This window comes from Myxine glutinosa, chromosome 5, assembly GCF_964187855.1.
Source record: "Myxine glutinosa chromosome 5, kmMyxGlut1.1, whole genome shotgun sequence".
NCBI lineage: Eukaryota > Metazoa > Chordata > Myxini > Myxiniformes > Myxinidae > Myxine > Myxine glutinosa.
Window position 1 is genome coordinate 8,317,317 of NC_136265.1, and position 23,460 is coordinate 8,340,776.

The window sequence follows — 23,460 nt, forward strand, 5'->3', positions numbered from 1 at the left end:
CTACTCAGAATGCCTCTGAGGGAAGATGAGAATTTTAAATTTAATAAAGATTTCCTCCATCAGATTAGCTATGCCGAGTCAAAGGATTCCACGATTTGAAAATGCAGAGAGGGATCCGTTTAATATCACATTGATTATTGCAGGAAAGTCACCATGGATATCATGTGTGCGGTGTAGCTGGTGGTATTCATGTGTGTGGCGTAGCTGGTGGTGCTCATGTGTGTGGTGTAGCTGGTGGAGGTCATATCTGTGGTGTACCTGGTGAAGATCATGTGTGCGGTGTAGCTGGTGGTGCTTATTTGTACACGCTTGCTGGTGTGCTCATGTGTACGGTGTAGCTGATGGTACTCATGTGTGCGGTGTAGCTGGTGGTATTCATATGTGCGTTGCAGTTAGTGGTGCTCATTTGTGCGGTGTAGGTGGTGGTAGTCATGGTATTGTAGCTTACCGTTCAGTTTTTGGCATTGAGTGCGGTGTAGCTGGTGGCGCCTGAAGGGCGTTTTTTTTGTTTTTTTTCTGACTTCACATCTTTTTGCTTCATCTCTTATTTCTCTGGAGAACATTTTGTTACAAACACATTTTATTGAATTAACAAAAGGCGTTCAATGGACAAGAGAACTTGACATGGACTTGAAGTATGAAAACTATTTCCTGAATTAATTCTTCCTTTCCGTATCGACCTTTGACCTTTGTACGTGGTGCTGATAACGTGAAGTATTGATAAACTCTGAGAATTTAGCGTTCGTTTTCGAGTTTCACCACCAGAGAAAGAGCTTTTATAAGTGGAGCAAACGAAGGAAGAAGTGTGAGAACCATTCTCGTCCGATTGATCAGCCATGACTACCATGAACACGGCTCGAGGACAGGTATGGCGGCCCGGGGAGGAGAGTCGGGGGATTTGTCGGTTTGGACATGGCAAGAGTAATTCTGTGGCGGGGGAGGGTTTGGATCCGGAGATTACAGACCTCATTAAACGAGGTCTCTGTCATGGGAGGTGGAGATCACGTGACCGTGACACCGAGTAACTGGACCATGGTGGAACCAGGCGAGGCGGGGAAAACCTCGGGCAAGGTGTACGTGTTTATGAGGGATGACGCAGTCACAGGTGGCCCCATGTGTAACCCTCAGGGACATGATGAACCCTCCTTGGGGCTCCGTGACCGCTCCCTGGTTTTGTCCCATCACGACCACAACGGCACAAGGCTCTTCCGTGGAATGATCAACGTTAAGGTGCTTCTCGCGTTACGTGTGCTCTGCAGGTGTTCCTAGGTGAGCTGCCGGTAGATTTTTTGCGCCTCGTCCCGAGTCCACAGCAGAGCCAAAGCATGAGGGACGAACACGCAGCCCAGCGTCTCGCCGGGGGAGCGGGAGGGGGCCGGTTGAGCATCACGGCTGTGCAGGTGAGGGATGAGATCGATGGGGATGATGATTGATGTACTGTCCGACTCGGTCCCGTGCGTGCCCTGTGACAGTGTGGGCTGTCCGTGCCGTGCGTGCCCTGCGGGCTGTCCGTCCCGTGCGTGCCCTGCGGGCTGTCCGTCCCGTGCGTGCCGTGCGGGCTGTCCGTCCCGTGCGTGCCGTGCGGGCTGTCCGTCCCGTGCGTGCCCTGCGGGCTGTCCGTCCCGTGCGTGCCCTGCGGGCTGTCCGTCCCGTGCGTGCCCTGCGGGCTGTCCGTCCCGTGCGTGCCCTGCGGGCTGTCCGTCCCGTGCGTGCCCTGCGGGCTGTCCGTCCCGCGCGTGCCCTGCGGGCTGTCCGTCCCGCGCGTGCCCTGCGGGCTGTCCGTCCCGCGCGTGCCCTGCGGGCTGTCCGTCCCGCGCGTGCCCTGAGAGATGTTATCTGAGGATTCATTTCCAGGCAAAGCTGGCCAAGAATTACGGTGTTACTCGGATGGATCCGTACTGTCGCCTACGAGTCGGTCACGCCATCTACGAGACACCAACAGACTATAACGGAGCACGGACGCCACGATGGGGGAAGGTGCTGCAGTGTGCAGTTCCACCCGGGGTCGACTCATTCTACATCGAGATCTTTGATGAGGTTTGCTTTATTCAAACCAAATAACGTTCGTACTGCGCAGAAGGATTTTCTTGGTTCCGGCTGGCGAACACCTTCCTATTTGATCTTATTTTCCATTTATTCCGCCTTCCTCCTTTTCCATAATCTTCACAATCGCTGCTTTTTCTTCCCCTCTTCTTGTTTTAAATACTTGTAATTATTTTTATTATTCCCACACCTCTTAATAAATGTCATTGACAGAATGCCTTGCATCTTGTTCACAATGTTGTTTATCGTTGTTGTGTACGTGCCAACAGCGAGCATTCTCGTTGGATGACCGGATTGCATGGGCCCACGTGGTTATTCCAGAAAGTGTGCGGACGGGCACCGTGTCCGACGACTGGTACTGTCTGAGCGGTTCCCAGGGCACTGACAAGGAGGGAATGATCAACCTGGTGATGCAGTACTCGGTATGAAACGGAATTCTTTAGCACGGTTCGGGGGCACCAATCCCAGTGTACTACTCGTGGCACCACGGGGACCTTGTGAACTCCTGAGCTTGGATTGTCGTGCCAATTTGTCCCGTTTTTAAAGCAGGAATAAGCTACTTTGCACGCACACTGCACATTGTAAATGGAAAGGAAGAGAATTTGAAGAATGTCTGACCTTTGCTATTTTAATGTCCCGTGGCCGAGTCACGTTCACGATCGGGATTGGCTCGTGAAGGAAGGAATTCGTTCACAAAGCCAGAAGTCCGGTCTGTGCGAAGATATGGGGCAAAGCGGTCTTAGCTCGGGAGGCGGCCAAGCACCGAAGCATGGTGTCGCGGGATTGCAAATGACCGATCCAACTCCTGTATTACGGATGATTTTCCTCCAGAACAGGTATTTGTACTTCAATTGTATTCGTTTGTTTGTCTGTCTTCCTGATTCTAATCCAAATGGATCTTGGATGACAAGTTCTTAAATTTATGTACCAGTGACATTGAAAAATCCGACATCACTAGTACACAAAACTTGTATTAAAAGTGTTCGTAAATTCCTGGGAATTTGGTCTCCCATGGCTGTGCGAACCGTGGACATGTACCAATGTGGAATGCCACCGCCCACTCGAATCTCGACCTTTTTTTTTTGTATACAAGATCGAGGCTCGTGAAAGAGCTAACATTAATCACACAAAAAGTCAAACCGACACATAAAACACAAAATAAGGGGAGCGGTAGACAACCGCTGGGGAGAGAGGGCGAAGGACACAAACACAACATTTGAGAGCAGGGACATCTCGAGAGAACTGTGGGAGGGAGAGGGCTTGGGGGGAGGTGGGACAGGTATAAAATATATGGACACTGCAAGGACTTCCAGGAAAGAAGTTGGAATTTCGAAAAAGTGTATATGGGGTGAATTAGCGGGGGTAAAAAAGATCAAGGTTTTGGATGGGGGAAGATAAGAGATGGTGGTGAACAGCTGTTTTAAAGACCTGGAGGGAGGAGTGGGATTGAAGGGAGTGGGGGAGTTTGTTCCAGAGGTGGGGAAAAAGGGGAATGAAAGAGTGAAGGTGAGCAGAGAGCCTAGATTTCGGCAGTTTAACCATAAGAGGGTTGCAGGTAGATCTTGTGCGACCTGTAGGAATGTTTGGGGGATAGAGCACAGAGAGAGCTGGGGGAGCAAGGCCGGAGAGGAGTCGGTAGAAGAAAGAAAGACCACCAACCTGCCTGCGGTGAGTGAGTGAAAGGCCCTCGGAGTTACCTTCATTGCAGGAGATTCCAATGATTCTGAAAGCTTTGGTTTCAACAGCGTGAAGCCGAGCTCGGTGTGAGGCAGGAGCACCCAAATCTCTCCCCTCACCCCTCCCCTCCCAAACTCCCCCCTCACTCCTCCCCTCATAAATTACCAGCCCAGAGTGGGGAACAGTATTCCATTGAGCTGCGGATGAAAGCCTTGTATGTGGTGAGGAGCTCAGGTGTACCAAGGAAGGACTTCGCACGACGGAGGATGCCCAGTCGGCGACTGGCTTTGGAGGCCAGCTTGGAAATATGGTTTTCCCAAGAAAGATCATGGCAGATAGTGAGACCCAAAAGCTTGAGCGACAGAACTTCTTGGAGAGGATTGTTGAGAAAGTAGATGGGAGGGTTTTCCAGTCGGTCTTTTCGGCGAGACATAGTAAGAGTGTGAGGTTTGTCAGGATTGAAAGACATGTTCCACTTGTTTGACCAGTCTGTGATTTTGTCCAGTTCTGCAGAGAGTGAGGAGGCTGCAGACTGCCGATCTGAGGGATGAAGAATTGAGCGGCAGAGAGTAGAGTCATCAGCAAAGAGATGGAGAGGATTTTCCAGAGAGTCGGAGAGATCATTGATGAAGACCAGAAAAAGCACAGGGCCCAGAACACTACCTTGGGGAACTCCAGCCAGAGCAGGAAGGGGAGATGAGAGAAATCCATTCTGGGCCTGAATCCTCGACCTGGGGACGTTGGACGTGCCGGTTCTTCCCGCGATGCTTGTGGAGACGAGCGAGGGTGAAGCGAAAAGCGAAATTTTTAAAATCTATTTTCTCAGCAACTGTAGGTCCGATTGACACGAAATTGTCACCATCGGAGTGCCTCCGCCTGAAGAATTTTAGTGGTAATTATGACGTCATCGGTCATGTCGTACGGGCGCCATCTTGGAAAAACTTCACACCTCTATATCTCTGAGACCGCTACATGGAAAAAAATAAAAACACTGCTCATTGTCAAGTACTCCCCATGGGGAATAAGATATGTTGATGTCATCGGTGCCTTCGTTATGACATCATAATTCGACAAGTATAACGTTTCCATCCTATCAGTATGAATATTTTTTCTCTGCAACTGTTGGTCTGATGGACACGAAAGTTTCACCATCGGAGCGCCTCCTCACGTATAATATTTTAATGGTAATTATGACGTCATATGTCACGCGGTACAGGTCGCCATCTTTGAAAAAACAAAAAATGTTGTACTTCTGTATCTCCAAAACCGTTCCATGGAAAAAATTTAAACGTGGCTCATTGTAAAGAACTCTGCATGGGGAATATGTGCTGTTAACGATGACGTCATTGGTGCCTTAATTATGACGTCATAATTCAACAGGGAAAACGCGTAGTCTGATCAGTTTGAAATTGCTTGAGCGTGATCTACGCAACAATTATTTTAGAGAATATAAATGTATGATGTCATTGCTCACGTGGTCTGGCAGCCATATCGGATCAAAACAACCCTTCAAAAACAAAAGAGTTGGCTTGCACCAAGTTGACTGTGCAGGTTAAGTATTCCATGAATACCATCTGGTGTTTTCCTTTTTTTTCTTTTTTGGCCCACTCTGGAAATTATTATTGATATTATTATTGATGGATTGTACTGTACGTTTGCAGATAAATTTGTTATAGTTGTCCAATATACGAGCTCAAATTTTAAAGTCCGAAAATCATGTGACCGTAATTTAGGTAAAACCACTCGATGGGAACCAGTGCAGCACTCGGTAGGGCGCATACCTCAGTCAGGCTGAAAGGTTTGTTTTCGCATCCACTGATGGACCAGATTTCGATCCGGAGCTGAACCAAAATCGAATCGCTTGTTGTTGTCGCCTTACCAACTCGTCCACCTAGTTTTGTCATAAGTCGTCATCCAACGCATGTTAAGTGTTTCTCCAAGAGTAATTACATTACGTTAAACAGCAACCAATAAATGTGGTAATTACGTTCCATTGATTTTGCAGCTTCAACTCACAAATTAATCCGTTATGTGAGAGAGTAAAGACGTATACATGATATGAATGACCACACTAGTCACAATCTATGACAAAATCTGGCAACAGACCGATTGGGAAACGCACATTTAATGAGATATTAAAAGATTAACTCGTCATCTCTTATCCATCTCACCCTCCCCATGGTTACATCAGAACGTGCCGATTTGTCACACGCCCAGATTGCTTAACCCCAACATGGGGCCATTCATAAATTACGTAACGCTATTTTTTTTAGTAATTGATGTAACGTAACGCTTGATAATGTAACGCGCAATTACCATGCATTATCACCGATTACCGGGCTTGATTAAAAAAAAAAAAAAAAACACCTTTGGAGGCCATTTTCCCCCGCAAGCGGGGGTTGGCCTTTTTCGGGAACCGTGGTTGTTGTTGTTTTTTGGTCCCCTTTTTGAAGCAATGTTTTACGGCCGGATGCCCTTCCTGCCGCCAACCCTTTTTGTCGCCTTTTTACGACAAACAGGGAATTACCAGTGAACTGGTACTCAATTTGCCGACCTCGGAAGGATGACAGGCTGAGTCAACCCCCCTGGCGTTAATTCAGCGATCGACCGGGATTCGAACCCAGGATCCTAGGATCCTAAGCCGGCACCCTAGCCGCTAGCCCAACACCAGGCTTGATTAAACCTTATTATTCGACATATGATTAATTTTTTTTCAGGGTCCCTCATTGTGAATAGCACTAGACCCAAACAAAGCCAATGGAAACCTGACTCAACAAACCGAGCAGTGTATAATCAGCAGAGGCCTACCATAAAACAACGATGGCGGCCATATCATTTCGTCTCGGTGCTAAAGTGGGTGGAGTCAAGCGACAGATGTGGGTGTGGTCTGGCATCTGTCTGACCAATGGGTGCACATTTCTAAAGTCGACACCCCCCCTCCCCCCAACAAGAACTCTAATAACAATGGCAGTGCAAAGCTGGTAAAAATCGCAGGTAAAAATCATGACAGATGTAAAGACGTGTCGCAGACAAGTCATATCGCAGGTAAAAAAAATTCCATATTTTTTCAATAACGTATTTTTTTTAAAGCAGCATTGCAGGGGTGTGCTTATCTTGCTGGACTGGCACGCTGGGTGGCTGTTTATTTTATGTCTTTTAATCTCTATGAAAAGACATTAATTTATGATTCAATCAAAGTAACTTGATAGCAACGGCTAATGAATGCAGCCACCATGAAACGGCACCTATACGTGTATGAAACTAGAACGGCAATTTTTGACCACGACATCGACTGATATGCCTCCGCCCACATTATTACATCATTATAATACTTGTATCAAGTTTGATTTAAATCCATTCAGCTGCGCCCAAGTTAGCAAATTTTTACCTGACATGACCTCTGCCCTTTGACCTATTGACACAAATTTAATCAGTTCATGTTTACATCATTATACATACATATACCAAGTTTTAATTTAAATCCCTTCAGCTGTTCACAAGTTCACATTTTTTACCTGACATAACCTCTGACCTTTGGCCTTTGACCTCGGGACCCTCAAAATCGAATCAGTTAATCTTTGCATCGTTATACATACCTGTACCAAGTTTGAATTAGATCACTTCAGCCGTTCTCAAGTTAGACTTATTACAGATTTGACCTTTGACCCCACAATCTAATCACATAATCTTTACAATATTATACAGACCTGTACCAAGTTTGAATTGCATCACTTCAGTCGTTCTCAAGTTATGGACCGATTACAGATTTGACCTTTGACCCCACAATCTAATCACTTAATATTTACATCATTATACATACAACAACAAAACAACATGCATTTTAAGGCCATTTTCCCTGCGAGAGCGGGGGTTAGCCTTGCGGTCCCCATGACAATCTCCTCCATTTTGCCCTATTTTCTGCATCTCTCCTTGTTAACCCCCTTGCCCGCATTTCTTCTTCCACCATCTTCAGCCAAGTCTTTCTCGGTCTTCCCCGTCCTCTACTTCCTTCTACATTAATTTCCATCACTCTTCTCAACCAGTCACTTTCATCCTTCCTCAACACATGACCAAACCATCTCAACCTGTTCCTCTTCACAGCATCAATCACAGGCTCTATTCCCATCATCTTTCGCAATTCATCATTTGTCTTCCTCCCTCTCAACGATACTCCACACATCCACCGAACCATTCGCATTTCCACCCTTTTCAGCCTTCGTTGCTGCTCTACGCTCATTACCCATGTCTCGCTCCCATAAATCATAACACTTCTCACACATGCAGCATACACCTTTCCCTTCAGCTTCAACGACACTCGCTCCCCTCCTCATCAGCATGCCACTCACTTCCCGAAACTTCTTCCATGCACATCTCACTCTAGCAACCGTTGCCGAGTCTGATCCACCTTCTCCATTCAGCATGTCTCCGAGGTAGCAAAATGTTTTCACACCTTCCAGCTTCACGCCGTCTCCAAGATCCAACTCAACATTTCCTCCATCTGCAGCTCCCTCTGTGCACACCTTACATTTGAATGTAGCTGCCACACTGGTTAATGACCCTCTCAGACCACAACATTTTTGATGAACCCACTCAGCGCACATTGTACATTGAATGGAGTTCACTCCGACACCCTTCCTGCACACAGCACACGTCCACGTCCCAGTTCTTTTCACCTCACCACATGTTTTACCACTTGCCACCACCTTCGTCTTTCCGATATTCACCTTCAGACGTTTTGTCTCCATACATTCCTTCCACTTGTTCATCTTCTCCTTCAGTCTATCCATACTTTCCGCAATGAACACCAGATCATCTGCATACAACAACTCCCACGGTAAACCCTCCTTTACTTTCTGAGCCAGCATCTCCATCACAGCTACAAATAGTAGTGGACTTAGTACCAACCCCTGATGCACTCCCACCTTCACCTCAAACTCACCACTGTTCCCGTCCTTCGTCCTTACAGCTGTGCGCGCTCTTTTGTACATTGCCATCACTACTCTGATCAACCATTCCTCGACTCCTAACTTCCTCAATGCCCATGTCAATACTTCATGTGGAACCCTATCGAATGCTTTCTCCAGATCAACAAACCCAAGAAACAACTTCTTCCTCTTCTCCATGTACTTCTCCTGCAACTGCCTCACAATAAAAAGCGCGTCTGTCATTCCTCTTCCTGGCATAAATCCAAATTGCATTTCGTCGATCTTCACTTTCTTCCTTACCCTCCTCTCCAACACCCTTTCCAATACCTTCATTCCATGATCCAATAACTTTATCGCTCGATACGAGCCACACTCCAGAGGGTCACCTTTCCCCCTTGTATAGAGGGACGAGGGTACTCGGTTCCCAAACCACTGGAATGCAGCCTTCTTTCACCACCAGATTGCAGATCTCTGTCATTCTCTTCACACCCCAACTCCCTGCTGCCTTCAACATATCTCCCACAACTCCCGTCGGCCCTCCCGCTTTTCTACCCTTCATTGCTTTTATCGCTTCCTCAACCTCCTTCTCAGTTATCTTCTCTGCCGGTCCTAAAACTGGGTTTCTCTCTTTGTTGCCATCCCATTCATTCTCTGCATTCAACAGTATTTCTATATATCTCTTCCATCTTCCTTTAATTCCATCTGGGTCCACAACGATTTGTCCCACTTCATCCTTCAAGCAACTCACCCCCATCACATCACACCTCTCTTTCGCTATCTGCTTTGCAATCCTGAATACCGCTCTCTGACCCTCTTCCAAATCCAAGCGTTCTCTGAACATTTTCCTACATGCCTCCTGCGCCTTTGCTACCTCTTTCTTTGCAGCCTTCTTGGCTGCCTTATAACTTTCATGCTCTGCCTTTTCTGCTCCCGTACCCTTCGCCTTCTGCCACTCCTTGAACTTCTTCCTCTTCTCGTCAATCCTCTTTCCAACTTCCTCATCCCACCAACATGTTTCCGAGTGCCTCGGTGGTCCTTTTGTCCATCCACATACCTCACCAACGGCTCCCAACAGACTATCTTTCATTGACATCCAACCACTTTCAAGCTCAACCACATCATCCTCTACCCTACTCAGCCTCTCTTTTAATGCCTCCCTTACTGTCACCTCTTTCAACCTCCACACCTTCATTCTCGGTTGGTACTTCACCCGCCAAGCTCTCCTCGCACCTTTCACCCTTATGTCGCAGACAACCAAGTGGTGCTGTGAAACAGCCACCTCCCCCGGGATCACCTTTGTGTTCTGGAGGTGCCCCCTATCTCGCCTGCGCACCATCAGGTAGTCAACGGTTGTCGTCGACCCACCTGACGTGTATGTAACAAGGTTATTATCCTCTTTCTGGAACTGAGTATTACAAATCAACAAATCAGCTCCATCAGCAAACTCTAAAATCCTTTCACCTTCTCCATTTCTCACACCATATCCGTAACCCCCATGAACTCCCTCAAAACGATCCATACTCCTTTCCACATGTCCATTTAGGTTTCCTCCTATCACAACAACTTCCTCATCTTTCACGTTTTCCGTCAGCTTCTCTATCGCACACTAGTACTTGTCCTTCTCTTCATCGCTCCGACCAACCTGCGGAGCATATCCCGAGATGACGTTCACCAAGAGCTTTCCAATCATCATTTTCACCATCATCAACCTATCACTCACTCTAGTCACATTCACCACACTGTCTACAAACTCCTCAGAAAACAGGACACCAACACCATTCACGCCCTCCCGGCACCCTTGCCACACAAACTTGTATTTCTGTCCCTGCCTACCCTTCACCATTCTCACACCACTTCACTTCCATCTCGTCTCTTGCACACAACATATGTCCACTCTTCTTCTGACCAATACTTCCACCACTTCTCCTGATCTCCCCATCATTGTCCCTACATTCCATGTCCCAAACCTCAGAAACCGATCTCCACTTCGGGCTGTACCCTGCCCATATGTAGTTGTAATTGTCATGGTTCTCTTTTTGAGGCAATGTTTTTATGGCCGGATGCCCTTCCTGATGCCAACCCTCTTAGTAGCCTCCTACGACACGCAGGGATACGGTGTACCTGTTCTAAACCAGGGTACACACCGTATTTTACATCTTACGATGAAACAAATACACGTTTTTGATCATATAAATAGACTGTGGAATTTACTTATTTACTCTGTTGACATCACCACCAAGTCGTTTGGAATTTACAGTCTCCATTTTGGAAAGACCACCAAATGGAAACACGAGTGCTCTGATGATATAGAAGTTGGAATCTCATTTGTGATGTTCATTTGCTAAAATCTTCATTTGGTAGAACAAACGACAATGGGCCTAAATTATCTGCACGGTACACATTTACATAGATAATTTATGTCCCTCCACTCCCATCCGCCGCGCCACCTGCCCCAAAGTTGTATTTGTACCCCATGTTTGGAGTGTGTAACCTAAAAGATGTGGCTGTGCATAGAACATAAACAAAACAAGGAGAGAGAGAGAGAAACTTTTTTGCCTTTTGTAGTTATAGATATTCAACCCACCAATGACGTCACCAACAGCCAGATTTTTCTCCCAAACTATATATAGGGTCATTGACACTTTATGTTGTATAAAGAATGTATACAAGTATTTTCACCAAAGATTTGTATCTTGTTGGAAAGGATATTAAATTCCTCATCTAATGGTATAAAATTTTTGCACCAGTGATAAAGATAATGGCCACAATGAACTTTAAAATGTGATAGAAATAAGTGCCCAAACATGTGGACTTAGCTGAAACATGTGGACAGGTATGTGCCTCATTTTATACAGACCCTCCAATTACAATTCTCGCCAATTTTGCGACTGAAATTGGAATGCTATACTCTTCTTCTTCTTTTTTTATACATGGTCAAGGCTCGTGAAAGAGCTAGGACACAGAACAGATCAGGACACAACATAACAAAGGGAACTGCAGAAGATAGGGGAAACACCAACAGCAGGGCAGAGGAAGAAAGTAGACAGAAACAGACAAACAATTGGGATGCACGTAACGATGAAGGGTAGGGGACAATATGCCCCCAAGGACAATATGCACTGCGTTCAAATAATTTATACAACTTCGCCGTTCCCTCTGGATCATTCAATTTGGCCGAAAACGACAGCAAACGCACACAAAAAGGAGACAAAGATAGCTCAAACAAGTTTTCTTACCTTTTAAAGGATTTATTTTGTAAAGCAAACAGGGAAGAGGGTAACAACGCGCCATAAACAAAAACGGAACGAACCAAGCGAGTCGAATGGACACAAAGAGGTAAATGGGAATATTCAAACTTATGTACAATGATTGGAAATAAAGCAATTCCTAACCAACTAGGCGCCACAGATCAAACTCATGCAACAACACAATAATGCAGGTGAGACTTCCCTTTCTCTGATGCACAGGGTGAACACCAGACTCAAAGCAGACCGCTTCAGAGACCAGGTGCGGGACGAGACCCAGTGAGGAATAGCTCCCAAGATGCCGAAAGCCAAAAATAAGCACGATGAAGATCAATCGCAAGGAATGCCAGCGACGATTCGCCTCCACTAGGCCTTATGGACCCCGTTATCCTCCAAGCGATTGAGGCCTCCTACTCTGCCCTCCATTCTCTTCATCCAGCCTCTCCAAAATCAAGGGTGATACCAGCTTGGGTCAATCTCAAAAGAGACAAGACACAATTAGTCCCCTCTGTGATCAGCTCATTTATTTGGCCTCCTTCCACACGAGGCTTTTTGATCTCTCCTCTCAACCCATGAAACGTCTTCTTCCATCATTACATCATTATACATACCTGTACCAAATTTGAATTGGATCACTTCAGCCGTTCTCCAGTTGTAGACCTATTACAGACTTTGACCTTTGACCTATGACCCCAAAATATAATCACGTAATCTTTACATCATTATACATACCTGTACCAAATTTGAATTGGATCACTTCAGTCGTTCTTAAGTTATAGACCTAATATGACCCTACTGCAAAGCCGCAATGAGCCGGCGAAGCCAAAACCAAAGGATCCAGCAAAATCTGGCTTTTCAACATAATACGTACGTGTTCATTCACAACACCGGCTTCGCCGGCTAAAAGTATTTTGATTACAAATTAGAGGTGCATAAGATTGTGAATCAAAAAAAAGACGGGTGAAACAAACTCCTATTCAACTTTTTCGCAATTGTTTATGCATACTTCCCCATCCGCAAGATGGCGGCCTCCACGGAGCGATTTGGTGCGTCAAAGCTTCGAAATTCTCAAAGGATCCAGCAAAATCTGGCTTTTCAACATAATACGTACGCGTTCATTCACAACACCGGCTTCGCCGGCTAATACTAGTACCCGACTGCAAAGCCGCAATGAGCCGGCGAAGCCAAAGCCTCTTGCCACTATTTTACCCATCACGATGGCATCAGTAGCTTAGGTAGTTGGTAGTAGGTAGGTGTAGTAGGTACCGTACCTGGTAAGACTTGGTAAAAGAGAAGAGCAGACAGTCCTCCCCAATACCTACATACAATAAATGTCACAAGAAGCTTAAGGAAGTAACTATACGATGTGCTAGCTTAGCGCCTATTTTAAGAAATTTTAACTGGGCTTAATATACGTTTTCACAGTATGTGTGTAGTCTTCTAACTTCAGTCGCTGTCAGGACTGGTTCTCTCCGGGCACTGCGGCTTCCTCCACCAGTAGAAGTTAGCTTGCAGTAAGATCAGTGCCGACAGATCAGACGATAGCGCCGTTTCAACGGCAATGTGCGACTGTCGTTAATCAAACCGTGTCGATGGCGCTGATTGGCTGACCTAAGCTGATTGCTAATTGGTCAGGTCACAAAATTTCGCAAATTCAGACCTAAAATGACACCATTTGCATTCTGGATGAGATTAAAATTGATAAAATTTACTTCTTGATTAATTCAGTGAATTCCGTCTCAACTTCGGATATTTCCGGCCGTGAAAAACTGTCCCCTACGGCTGCGAGATTTCTAAAAAAGAATTCTTCGTCAATTTTTGAATATTTGATGCCGTTTTCACCTTCCGAAACGCGTAATAAGCTTTTTTGAAATATTTTTTCAAATGCTCGAATCTCATTGGTTCCGGTGTTTGGTGACGATTTTCGTTGAAGATAACGAGGTTGGTCTTAAAGTATTTTAATTACAAATTAGAGGTGCATTAGATTGTGAATCAAAGACGGGTGAAACAAACTCCTGTTGAACTTTTTTCAATTTGTTATGCATACGTCCGCATCCGCAAGATGGCGGCCTCCATTGAGCGATTTGGTGCGTCAAAGCTTCGAAATTCTCAAGCCAAGGGATCCAGCATAATCTGGTTTTTCAACATAATACATACGCGTTCATTGACAACACCGGCTTCGCCGGCTATTACAGATTTGACCTTTAACCTTTGACCCCCAGAATGTAATCACTTAATCTTTACATCATTACACATACCTATACTAAGCTTGAATTATATCACTTCAGCCGTTGGACCTTTTTTTTTTTTTTTTTTTTTTTTTTTTTAAGCCGCTCTTGAGTTATCGCGGTAACGAAAACCTATCATGGACGGACGGACAGACGACCTGAAAACATAATGCCTCCAGCGACTTCATCCGCAGAGGCATTAAAAACTTCTATAAACAACATGGCGGCGATAAAAATAATATTTGCAGGTCCTGCCTCTCTTTACCCCGCCTAGAGCTGGAGGGAACTGATCTGACAGTCTGGTGGCATAAACCCCACCCTGAATGGATGGATGGATGGAGACTAGAATTAGAAGTTAGCTCCTTTTATAGTCTAGATTAGCAACGGAACGCCACACATCGTGCACACGGTTACAGATTTTTGTAAACGTTTATATATTATTTTCGTGTACACACGGTCACAATCCTGTACTGTAATATTTTCATAAACGGTGAATGCCTAATCCTCATCTCAGGCTTGTGTAAATGACTTGTGGCCTCTGATCACCTGTTCACCTTGCACGCCCCACCCCCCTCCTTCCCCTCACCTTTAAACTTTTACTCATACTGTGACCGCACCTTGACCCTGACCCAGTTCCAATCACCTATGTGTCACAGGCTCTTCCTGGTGCAGTTTTTGGTGCTGGCCAACAGGTGGTGCTTCTACCTCACGTGTTCTGTCCTGGTGTGGGATACCTTCCAGCTCCAGGTATGGCTGATTTTGCTCCTTTATTGAATCTTCATGTTGAAGTCTTTACTATTGTTCCACTGCAACTTCACAAAGTCGATCCTTTGTGATTACCACGACTCTGTCCCTCTCTTCCACTCGCTCCATTATCTTGGGTGTTGTGCCGATGACCTGACCCTATCCCACAATCTTGTCATGCCTGTGCTTTGCATGACCCCGGTATAGTGTCAAAGCATCAACTATTGTGCAGGTTGGCCTGAAAGTCTACATTAAAGCATTCGTTCTTAAACTCTGTTAATATACAGGCTGTATTGTGCATTACTTGCAATAACTAGAATGGCGCTCGTTAGAGCCCAAAGTCTCGCCTCGTGAGCTCATTCTGAACAAAAATATCATCATTAACTGAACACACCACAAAAATGTCCCTATGCTATTACGGCCCATATACTCGTATCATCCATGCACTCCATTATATCACATACAGTGCCGTTATCCGTAGGTTTATTGATTGATTAAGATATTTAACATCTACCTTTGTGCACATTTAGGCTAAATTCCATCAGAGGATGAAAATGAAAAAAAACAAAAAAACATCCAAACCATATTCTCCATGCTCGTCGATCATATGGGTGAAGTTTGGCATCGATCTGTAAAGTGGTTCTGGAGAAGAAAGGTTTTTTTTTGGTTTGTTTTTTAAATAAATGTATAGCGTTTTTATTTCCAATGCTTCACATTTTAGGCCATGACTGCAGCGCGCAATTCTTCAATCTTCCCAAATCTGTTTGTTTACACTTTTTCCTTGATGAATCCACACAAAGTGTTTTCCGGAGTCATAAGATCTGAACTACGTGGTGGCCACACGAGAAATTGATCTTATCAGAGGTAAAGCGACTTTCAGACCACAAGCATTACCCCAAAAGAGATTCCTCCCCTTTGGATTCTGATAATGTTTCCATGAACGAGTTGAAGAAACACGTGCAGTTAAATTGCAGAACAAATGTGGTTTCTACATCCGCAAGTTGCCACGTGTTTCAGCATTCCCAGGAGCTGCAGTTCTTGTTTTTGTTTTGTATGCAAGATGGAGGCTCGTGCAAAAAAACAAAAACGGAAGCACACAAGTACAACATTTGAGAGCAGGGAGATTTGTGGGGGAGGGGGGGGGGAGGGAGTGGGCTTGTGGGGGAGGGGAGGAGGCATGGGAAGGTGGGTGGGGGGTGGGAGAGGTATAAAACACATGGACACTGCTAGGAGTTCCAGGAAAAAAGTTGGTATTTCAAAAAAGTGGATCGGGGGGGAATTGGCAGAGGTAGAAAAGATCTTGGTTTTGGATGGGGGAAGATATGAGATGGTGGTGAACAGCTGTTTTAAAGACCTTGAGGGAGGAGTGGGATTGAAGAGAGTGAGGGAGTTTGTTCCAGAGACGAGAGAAAAGAGGAATGAAAGAGTGAAGGTGAGCAGAGAGTCTTGATTTTGGCAGTTTCCCCAGAAGAGGGTTGCAGGCAGATCTTGTGCAACCTCCAGGAATATTTGGGGGACAGAGCACAGACAGAGCTGGGGGAGCTAGGCTGGAGACAGAAGACCACACAGTCTGTGGAAGACAGAAAGACCACCAAACCTGCCTGCGGTGGGTGAGTGAGTGAGAGGCCCTCGGAGTTAGCTTCATTGCGGGAGATTCCAATGATTCTGAAAGCTTTGGTTTCAACAGCGTGAAGCCGAGCTAGGTGTGAGGCAGGAGCACCGGCCCAGAGGGGGGAACAGTATTCCATTGAGCTGCGGACGAAAGCCTTGCATGTGGTGAGGAGCTCAGGTGTGCCAAGGAAGGACTTCACACGACGGAGAATGCCCAGTCGGCGACTGGCTTTGGAGGCCAGCTTGGAAATGTGGTTTCCCCAGGAAGGATCATGGCAGATAGTGAGACCCAAAAGCTTGAGCGACAGAACTCCTTGGAGAGGATTGTTCAGAAAGTAGAAGGGAGGGTTGTCCAGTCGGTCTTTTCGGAGAGACATAGTAAGAGTGTGAGATTTGTCAGGATTGAAAGACATGTTCCACTTGTTTGACCAGTCTGTGATTTTGTCCAGGTCTGTAGAGAGTGGAGTCATCAGCAAAGAGATACAGAGGATTTTCAAGAGTCAGAGATCATTGATGAAGACCAGAAAAAGCACAGGGCCCAGAACACTGCCTCTGGGATGTCCAGCCTGAACAGGAAGGGGAAATGAGAGAAATCTATTCAGGGCCACACTTTGACTCCGACCAGAGAGGAAGTCCGCAAGCCATGCGTGGAGATTTCCATGGATACCATAGGAGGAGAGTTTAGTGAGCAGAGCGGGGTGCCAGACCGTATCGAAGGCATGAGATATGTCAAGGGAGACAGCTCTAATTTCCTGTTTGGCATTGAGGACCTCCATCCATTGTTGAGACAACAGAAGCAGCACGTCCAGAGTTGAGTGACCTGGTCTGAAACCAAATTGATGATCAGAGATCAAGCCATTGGAGAAGAGGAAATATTTGATATCCGAAACAATGATGGAGTCCATGACTTTGCTGATAATTGGAAGAAGGCTGATTGGGCTGTAGTTGCAAGGATCTGTTTTTGCACATTTTTTGTGTAAAGCAGTAATGTTGGCTCATTTCCAAGCTGATGGCAGATGACCCTGAGCAAAAGAGAGGGTGTGAAAGAGCGGCAGAGCAGGATTTTAGGACCCGTGGGCTGATGCTGTCTGGTCCAGTTGCAGAATCACAGTCGAGGATTGACAGAAACTTCTCCACCTTGTCAGGCGAGAAGGACACAGAGTCCAGGAGCAGCTGGGTACGACTGGGTACGGTGGGTACAGAGAGGGATGGGTTTGGGAGACAATATTTTGACGCAAACGCAGAGTTGAGGCATTCAGATTTTTCATGTGCGGAGTCAGCTGTGTAGCCGTTTGAGGTAAGCGAGGGGATGGAGGGGGAACAAACACCAGAAGCAATGATGGGGTGGAGTGAGGATGAAGCATTGATGGGGTGGAGTGAGGGTGAAACATTGATGGGGTGGAATGAGGATGAAGCATTGATGGGGTGGAGTGAGGATGAAGCATTGATGGGGTGGAGTGAGGATGAAGCATTCATTGTGGGGTGGGGTGAGAGTGGAGCATTGGTGGGGTGAGGGTGAAGCATTGATGGGGTGGGGTGAGGGTGAAGCATTGACGGGGTGGGGTGAGGGTGAAGCATTGATGGGGTGGGGGTGAGGGTGAAGCATTGATGGGGTGGGGTGAGGGTGAAGCATTGATGGGGTGGGGTGAGAGTGAAGCATTGATGGGGTGGGGTGAGAGTGGAGCATTGGTGGGGTGAGGGTGAAGCGTTGATGGGGTGGGGGTGAGGGTGAAGCGTTGATGGGGTGGGCGTGAGGGTGAAGCATTGATGGGGTGGATTGAGGGTGAAGCATTGATGGGGTGGATTGAGGGTGAAGCATTGATGGAGTGGATTGAGGATGAAGCATTGATGGGGTGGAGTGAGGGTGAAGCATTGATGGGGTGGATTGAGGATGAAGCATTGATGGGGTGGAGTGAGGGTCAAGCATTGATGGGGTGGAGTGAGGGTGAAGCATTGATGGGGTGGAGTGAGGGTGAAGCATTGATGGGGTGGAGTGAGGGTGAAGCATTGATGGGGTGGAGTGAGGGTGAAGCATTGATGGGGTGGATTGAGGGTGAAGCATTGATGGGGTGGAGTGAGGAGGAATGCAGAAAGAGAGGACATGAAGTGGAGAGATGAACAAAACAATTCCCAAATTGGACAAAGATAAATATAATGCGATGGGAGGTAAGAATTTTTGTTGACGGCATGGATAAACGTGATGCACAAGTGGGAGGCGGGTTGGTGAACCAATGGCTAAACTGACAGTTTTAGAAAATAATCTTTATTTCACAGATTGACTCAGTCCCCCTCCACCAAGCCCACCTCCTTCTAAATTTACAGTTTTTCTTTCCTGAGTGTTTCCTTTTGTATCCATGTTGTCCACCCGGTGCGTGCTCTCCTACCCCTCATTCGTCCCCACGCTCGTCATTTGTCCGAGTCTCCCTATATTTTATCATTCATCCCTGATGTTGGTGCCCCCGCTTCGCTCTCCTGTTTGTTCTGTTGCATCCTGATCCGTTCAGTGTTCTCGATCTTCCACGAGCCTCGACTTGGTATGCAAAAAAACCCCAAAACAAAACACTGACAAATATATATCACAAATGCACCACGGATCCGGTGCCTCTGGTGTATAACTGCACTAAATGTTATTCCTCTCCCTCCATTTACCCCATCCACTTCCCCTCCATCTATCTCCATCTCCTTCCCACACCAACCTCTTCTCCATCATTTGTCGCAACCACATTCAGGCATCTACCCTCCTGCTGTGCCAGCTACAGTTCCCAACCCACAGTCGCAGGTTGCAGCTCCACAGACGCCATCACCTGAAGATCTTCAGGCACTGCAGGACCTTTTCCCATCACTTTCTGTTGAAGTCATTTCCTCGGTACTGGCTGCCAGTGGAGGGAACAGGGAAAGAGCTGCAAATTCCCTTCTGCAAATGACTGAGACAACGTAATCTTGTCTCGTCTCCTTCTCGATCCCCGTAATACCGATGCTTCCTGTCATGTAACTTGCTTCCTCTCCAACCTCCCCATAATCTCCATCCTCCTCCCATCCTTGAGGCCCCTGATGCCGCTCTGATTGTTCGGCCATGATTCCGATGCGTCGGGCAATGTCGCGAGGCCCCCGATGCCGCTCTGATTGTTAGGCCGTGATTCCTATGCGTCGGGCAATGCCGCGAGGCCCCTGCGCCGTTCTAGATGCCGCGAAGCCCCTGCGCCTTTCCAGATGCCGCGAGGCCCCCGATGCCGCTCTGATTGTTAGGCCGTGATTCCTATGCGTCGGGCAATGCCGCGAGGCCCCTGCGCCGTTCTAGATGCCGTGCGATCCCTTGCCCCGTTCTTGTTGCATAGCCGGCGGTGCGATCACCACAAGTGCAACTCCGACTCGACTCCAAACTTTTTATTGGATGTTTACTCGGTTTGAAGTGTTTCAATGAAATTTGCAAACCTTTGGTGTATATTGTTGCACGATCGGCCTCGGCATGCTGCAGGTATGAGACGGTGATCCGTTGGTGGTTATTTGGGAATGTGATTGAGACCAAACGGTAGGCTTTGGAGGCAGGTGAGGCTCGGCACAGCAATGGATACTTTGCGGCTTTGAGCCGATGGTTTTGCCATTCCAATGTTCCTCAACATGTCGTGGTCTTCTCTTTACTCTTCCTTCTTCTTTGCTAGAAGGCAAAAATCCTATTTGTCCCAATGCCACATGTACTAAAAAGTAATAAACGTCTCCTTGGACCCAATGGATATGTAACGGGCAGTTCTGCTTTCACGAGTTTCATGGTGACGGTGTGTAGCATGTGATTTGGCACACGGTGACGCTCAGACCCGCCGTGGGTGTGACGGGACGAAAGGCGTGAGCATACGATGGTTGTACCTTGTCCCGCACTCTCTCACAAACCTCGGCTCTTCTTTGCATGCAAGCGGAACTTGCGGCAGACATTGGTTCCCGTGTAAAATATACGTACGTGTGTTGTGAACTGTGTGCCAAGTGTTGTAGATGCTTTTGTGAACCTTGTGATTCGGAAATAAAAACAGATTGTAACCGAATTGTGGTTTGTGGTTATTCCTCGGGAACGATCGAATACGAGTCCCCGACGGGCACGTTTTGTGGAACGAGAGATCATCATCATCATCACCATCTTTGTAGGACCGTTGGCCCTATGATGATGATTATTTTCATGAATGGATTTCACACACTACATTTATGTGGTATTGTACCTGTTTAAAAATCTACTAGAAGCACACCTGTATTAGGATTTGCGTTGAGCGCACACCTCCGCCAGGATTAACAGTTTGTTTTGTATCTCACTGATAGGCCGGATCTGGATCAAAATGTAATCGGCTTGTTCTTGTCACCTAACCAATTCATCCACCTTGTTTTGTCATCTATCGACAACTTTTTGAGATATCATGTTCACAGACAGACAGACAGTGGTGAAAACACAACCTCCATCCACCTTGGGTAGTGCAGGTAAACAGTTGTAACCCTGTAGTTTGTTTCTTACCTGCAACAAGGTGAAGTATTGATTTGGGCCTTCGTTTAGTTGAGTGAATGCTTTCTCACCCGTCACAAGGTGGAGGTGAGCAAGAAGGTGGCAGGGTATGAAACACAACTGATTTGGTGCCGGCTCGTTTGGGGCATTAATGGGAGATCGTTTTGGATCGTTTCTCTGTATGCAGCTTTATCACAGGGACTGAAAAATACGTTTCTCAGCTTTTACTGGACGAAATTGGCTGCAAATTTCAGAAGTAAATGCTTTGTACCTTGAGGTAATGTGTTCCAAATTTCAGCAACCTCCGTTTCCGCATTCTTGAGTTTTATTTAGAAAACCATCAAAATCACGTTGGAGTCCGTTCGTTCGTCCGTCCGTCCGTCCGCCAAAAATGTGTTGGCGCTCGTATCTCAAGGGCTATACATTGAAACTAGCTGAAACTTGGAATATACACCACTGGTCAAAAGTTTTAGAACGCCTCAATTTTTCCCGTTTTTATTGAAATTTACGGTTTAATGTCCAATGAATAACCTGAAATGGTACAAAAGTAAGCAGTAAACTGCTCGAGGTTAAAAAAAAATGTTTAGGTTCGCAAAAACGGGAAAATAATGTAAATTGCACAGTTATATTGTAAAAAAGGCCTTCTTCAGGGAATAACTAATGGGTTAACAACTCACAGGTGTTCTGCAGCAATGAAAGTAAATTTAGCCTTGAAAGTTGATGCAAACAATTCCTACAGGTGTCCCAACCTCTGCTGATTACTTCATTACAAACCCCCTGTCTGTATAAAAGCAGTATTTGAACAGACTGTTATTACACCCTCTGAAGCATTATTTGGACAATATTGCACTGCAGGAAGTAGTATATTGCTATCATAATGGTGAGAAAAAGGCAATTAATAAAGGAAGACAGACAGACCATTTTAACCCTTAAAAGTGTGGGTCTCTCCTTTCGAGAAATTGCAAAGAAAGCCAAGGCGTCGGTGAGTACAGTTTCCTACACCATCAAAAGGCACTTGGAAACTGGAGGAAACTCTGACAGGAAGAGGTCTGGCAGACCCAAAGCCACAACAGAATCAGAAGACAAGTTTCTCAGTCAACAGCTTGCGTGATAGGCTTCTCACAGGACAACAGCTTCAAGCACAGCTTAACACTGGTGGAAGTAAATCAAGTCTCAGTTTCAACTATGAAGAGAAGATTTTGCGCTGCAGGTTTGACAGGTCGAGTGGCAGTAAGAAAGCCATTGCTAAGATGGCAAAATAAGAAAAAGAGGCTTGCCTGGGCCATTAAGCCCCGCCAGTGGACTATTGAAGACAGGAAGAAGGTCGTATGGACCGATGAATCAAAATCTGAAATCTTTGGTTCATCACGCAGGGTTTTTGTACGACGTTGAGTAGGCTAAAGGATGGTTCCTCAGTGTGTGACACCAACTGTCAAACATGGAGGAGGAAGCATGATGGTCTGGGGCTCTTTTTCTGGATCCAGAGTCAGCGACTTGCACAGAGTGACTGGCACCTGGAACCAAAAGGGCTATCACAGCATTTTGCAGCGCCATGCAATACCCTTTGGAATACGCCGAGTTGGTCATGGGTTCATCCCACAGCAAGATAATGACCCTAAACACACCTCCAGGCTATGTCAAAACTACCTTCGAGGAAAAGAACAAGACGGTAGGCTTCAAATAATGGAATGCCCAGCACAGTCTCCAGACTTAAACCCCATCGAGCTGGTTTGGGATGAACTGGAAAGAAGGGTGAAAGCAAAGCAACTTACAAGTGCAACACATTTGTGGGAACTTGTGCAACAGTGTTGGGAAGAACTTCCCGAACAATATTTGATTTCCATTGCAGAAAGAATGCCACGAGTGTGTTCGGTGGTTTTATCTGCAAAAGGTGGCTACTTTGCTGAGTCAAAGGTTTAAATTAAATTTTGTGAAACAAAATGATTCCATGATTTCTTTTTTATGTCCAATTATTGATTTGTTCTATGTGTAATTTCAGAGTACATTGAGACATTAAACTGCGTAAATTTCAATAAAAGCTGGAAAATTTGAGGTGTTCTAAAACTTTTGACCGGTTGTGCACATCGGCCAATAGGTCTCGTTAATACCTTTCAAAACAAATTCCACCTAAGTTTTATAGTTTTTGCTTTAGAATTAAATAAATAAAAATATATACGTACTTTATAACTCTTCAAAATGTTATTACCCAAATCTATTGAGCTGGATTAATGACTTAATGGATAAGGCATCAGCCTCCCAAGCTATCGAGTATCTTTTTGAGTCCCATCTGGGCTGAATACTTTTTTTCTTCTTACCTTTTGAAGTGTTTTATATCGTCTTGAATTCATCAAAGGGAGGCGCAAAGTACCCCTCCCTTTATACTGGATCGTTTCTCTGTTTGCAACTTTAACATGTGGACTGAAAATTCGTTTGTCGACTTCTGCTGGTGTATTGTATATACTGTATAAATATACATAAATATACATATATACACAGTTTATACCCCT

General features: G+C 46.0%; 1 protein-coding gene across 2 annotated transcripts; it reads left to right on the top strand.

The window, feature by feature from the left end:
* Positions 1-512: 512 nt before the first annotated feature.
* TOLLIP (toll interacting protein) lies at positions 513-20,507 on the top strand. 2 transcript variants are annotated; one of them, XR_013623403.1, is made up of 7 exons: positions 535-866; positions 1,260-1,400; positions 1,855-2,037; positions 2,313-2,465; positions 14,775-14,865; positions 19,203-19,577; positions 19,638-20,507. XR_013623403.1 is itself a non-coding variant. In XM_068117862.2 (6 exons), exons 1-6 carry the CDS (start codon positions 837-839, stop codon positions 19,409-19,411), a joined length of 807 nt encoding a protein of 268 aa, XP_067973963.1. In that variant the 5' UTR covers positions 513-836; the 3' UTR covers positions 19,412-20,507. The 2 variants fall into 2 exon arrangements, 1 of the variants encoding a protein (XP_067973963.1); XM_068117862.2 differs by having other exon boundaries at positions 513-866; positions 19,203-20,507.
* Positions 20,508-23,460: the final 2,953 nt, after the last annotated feature.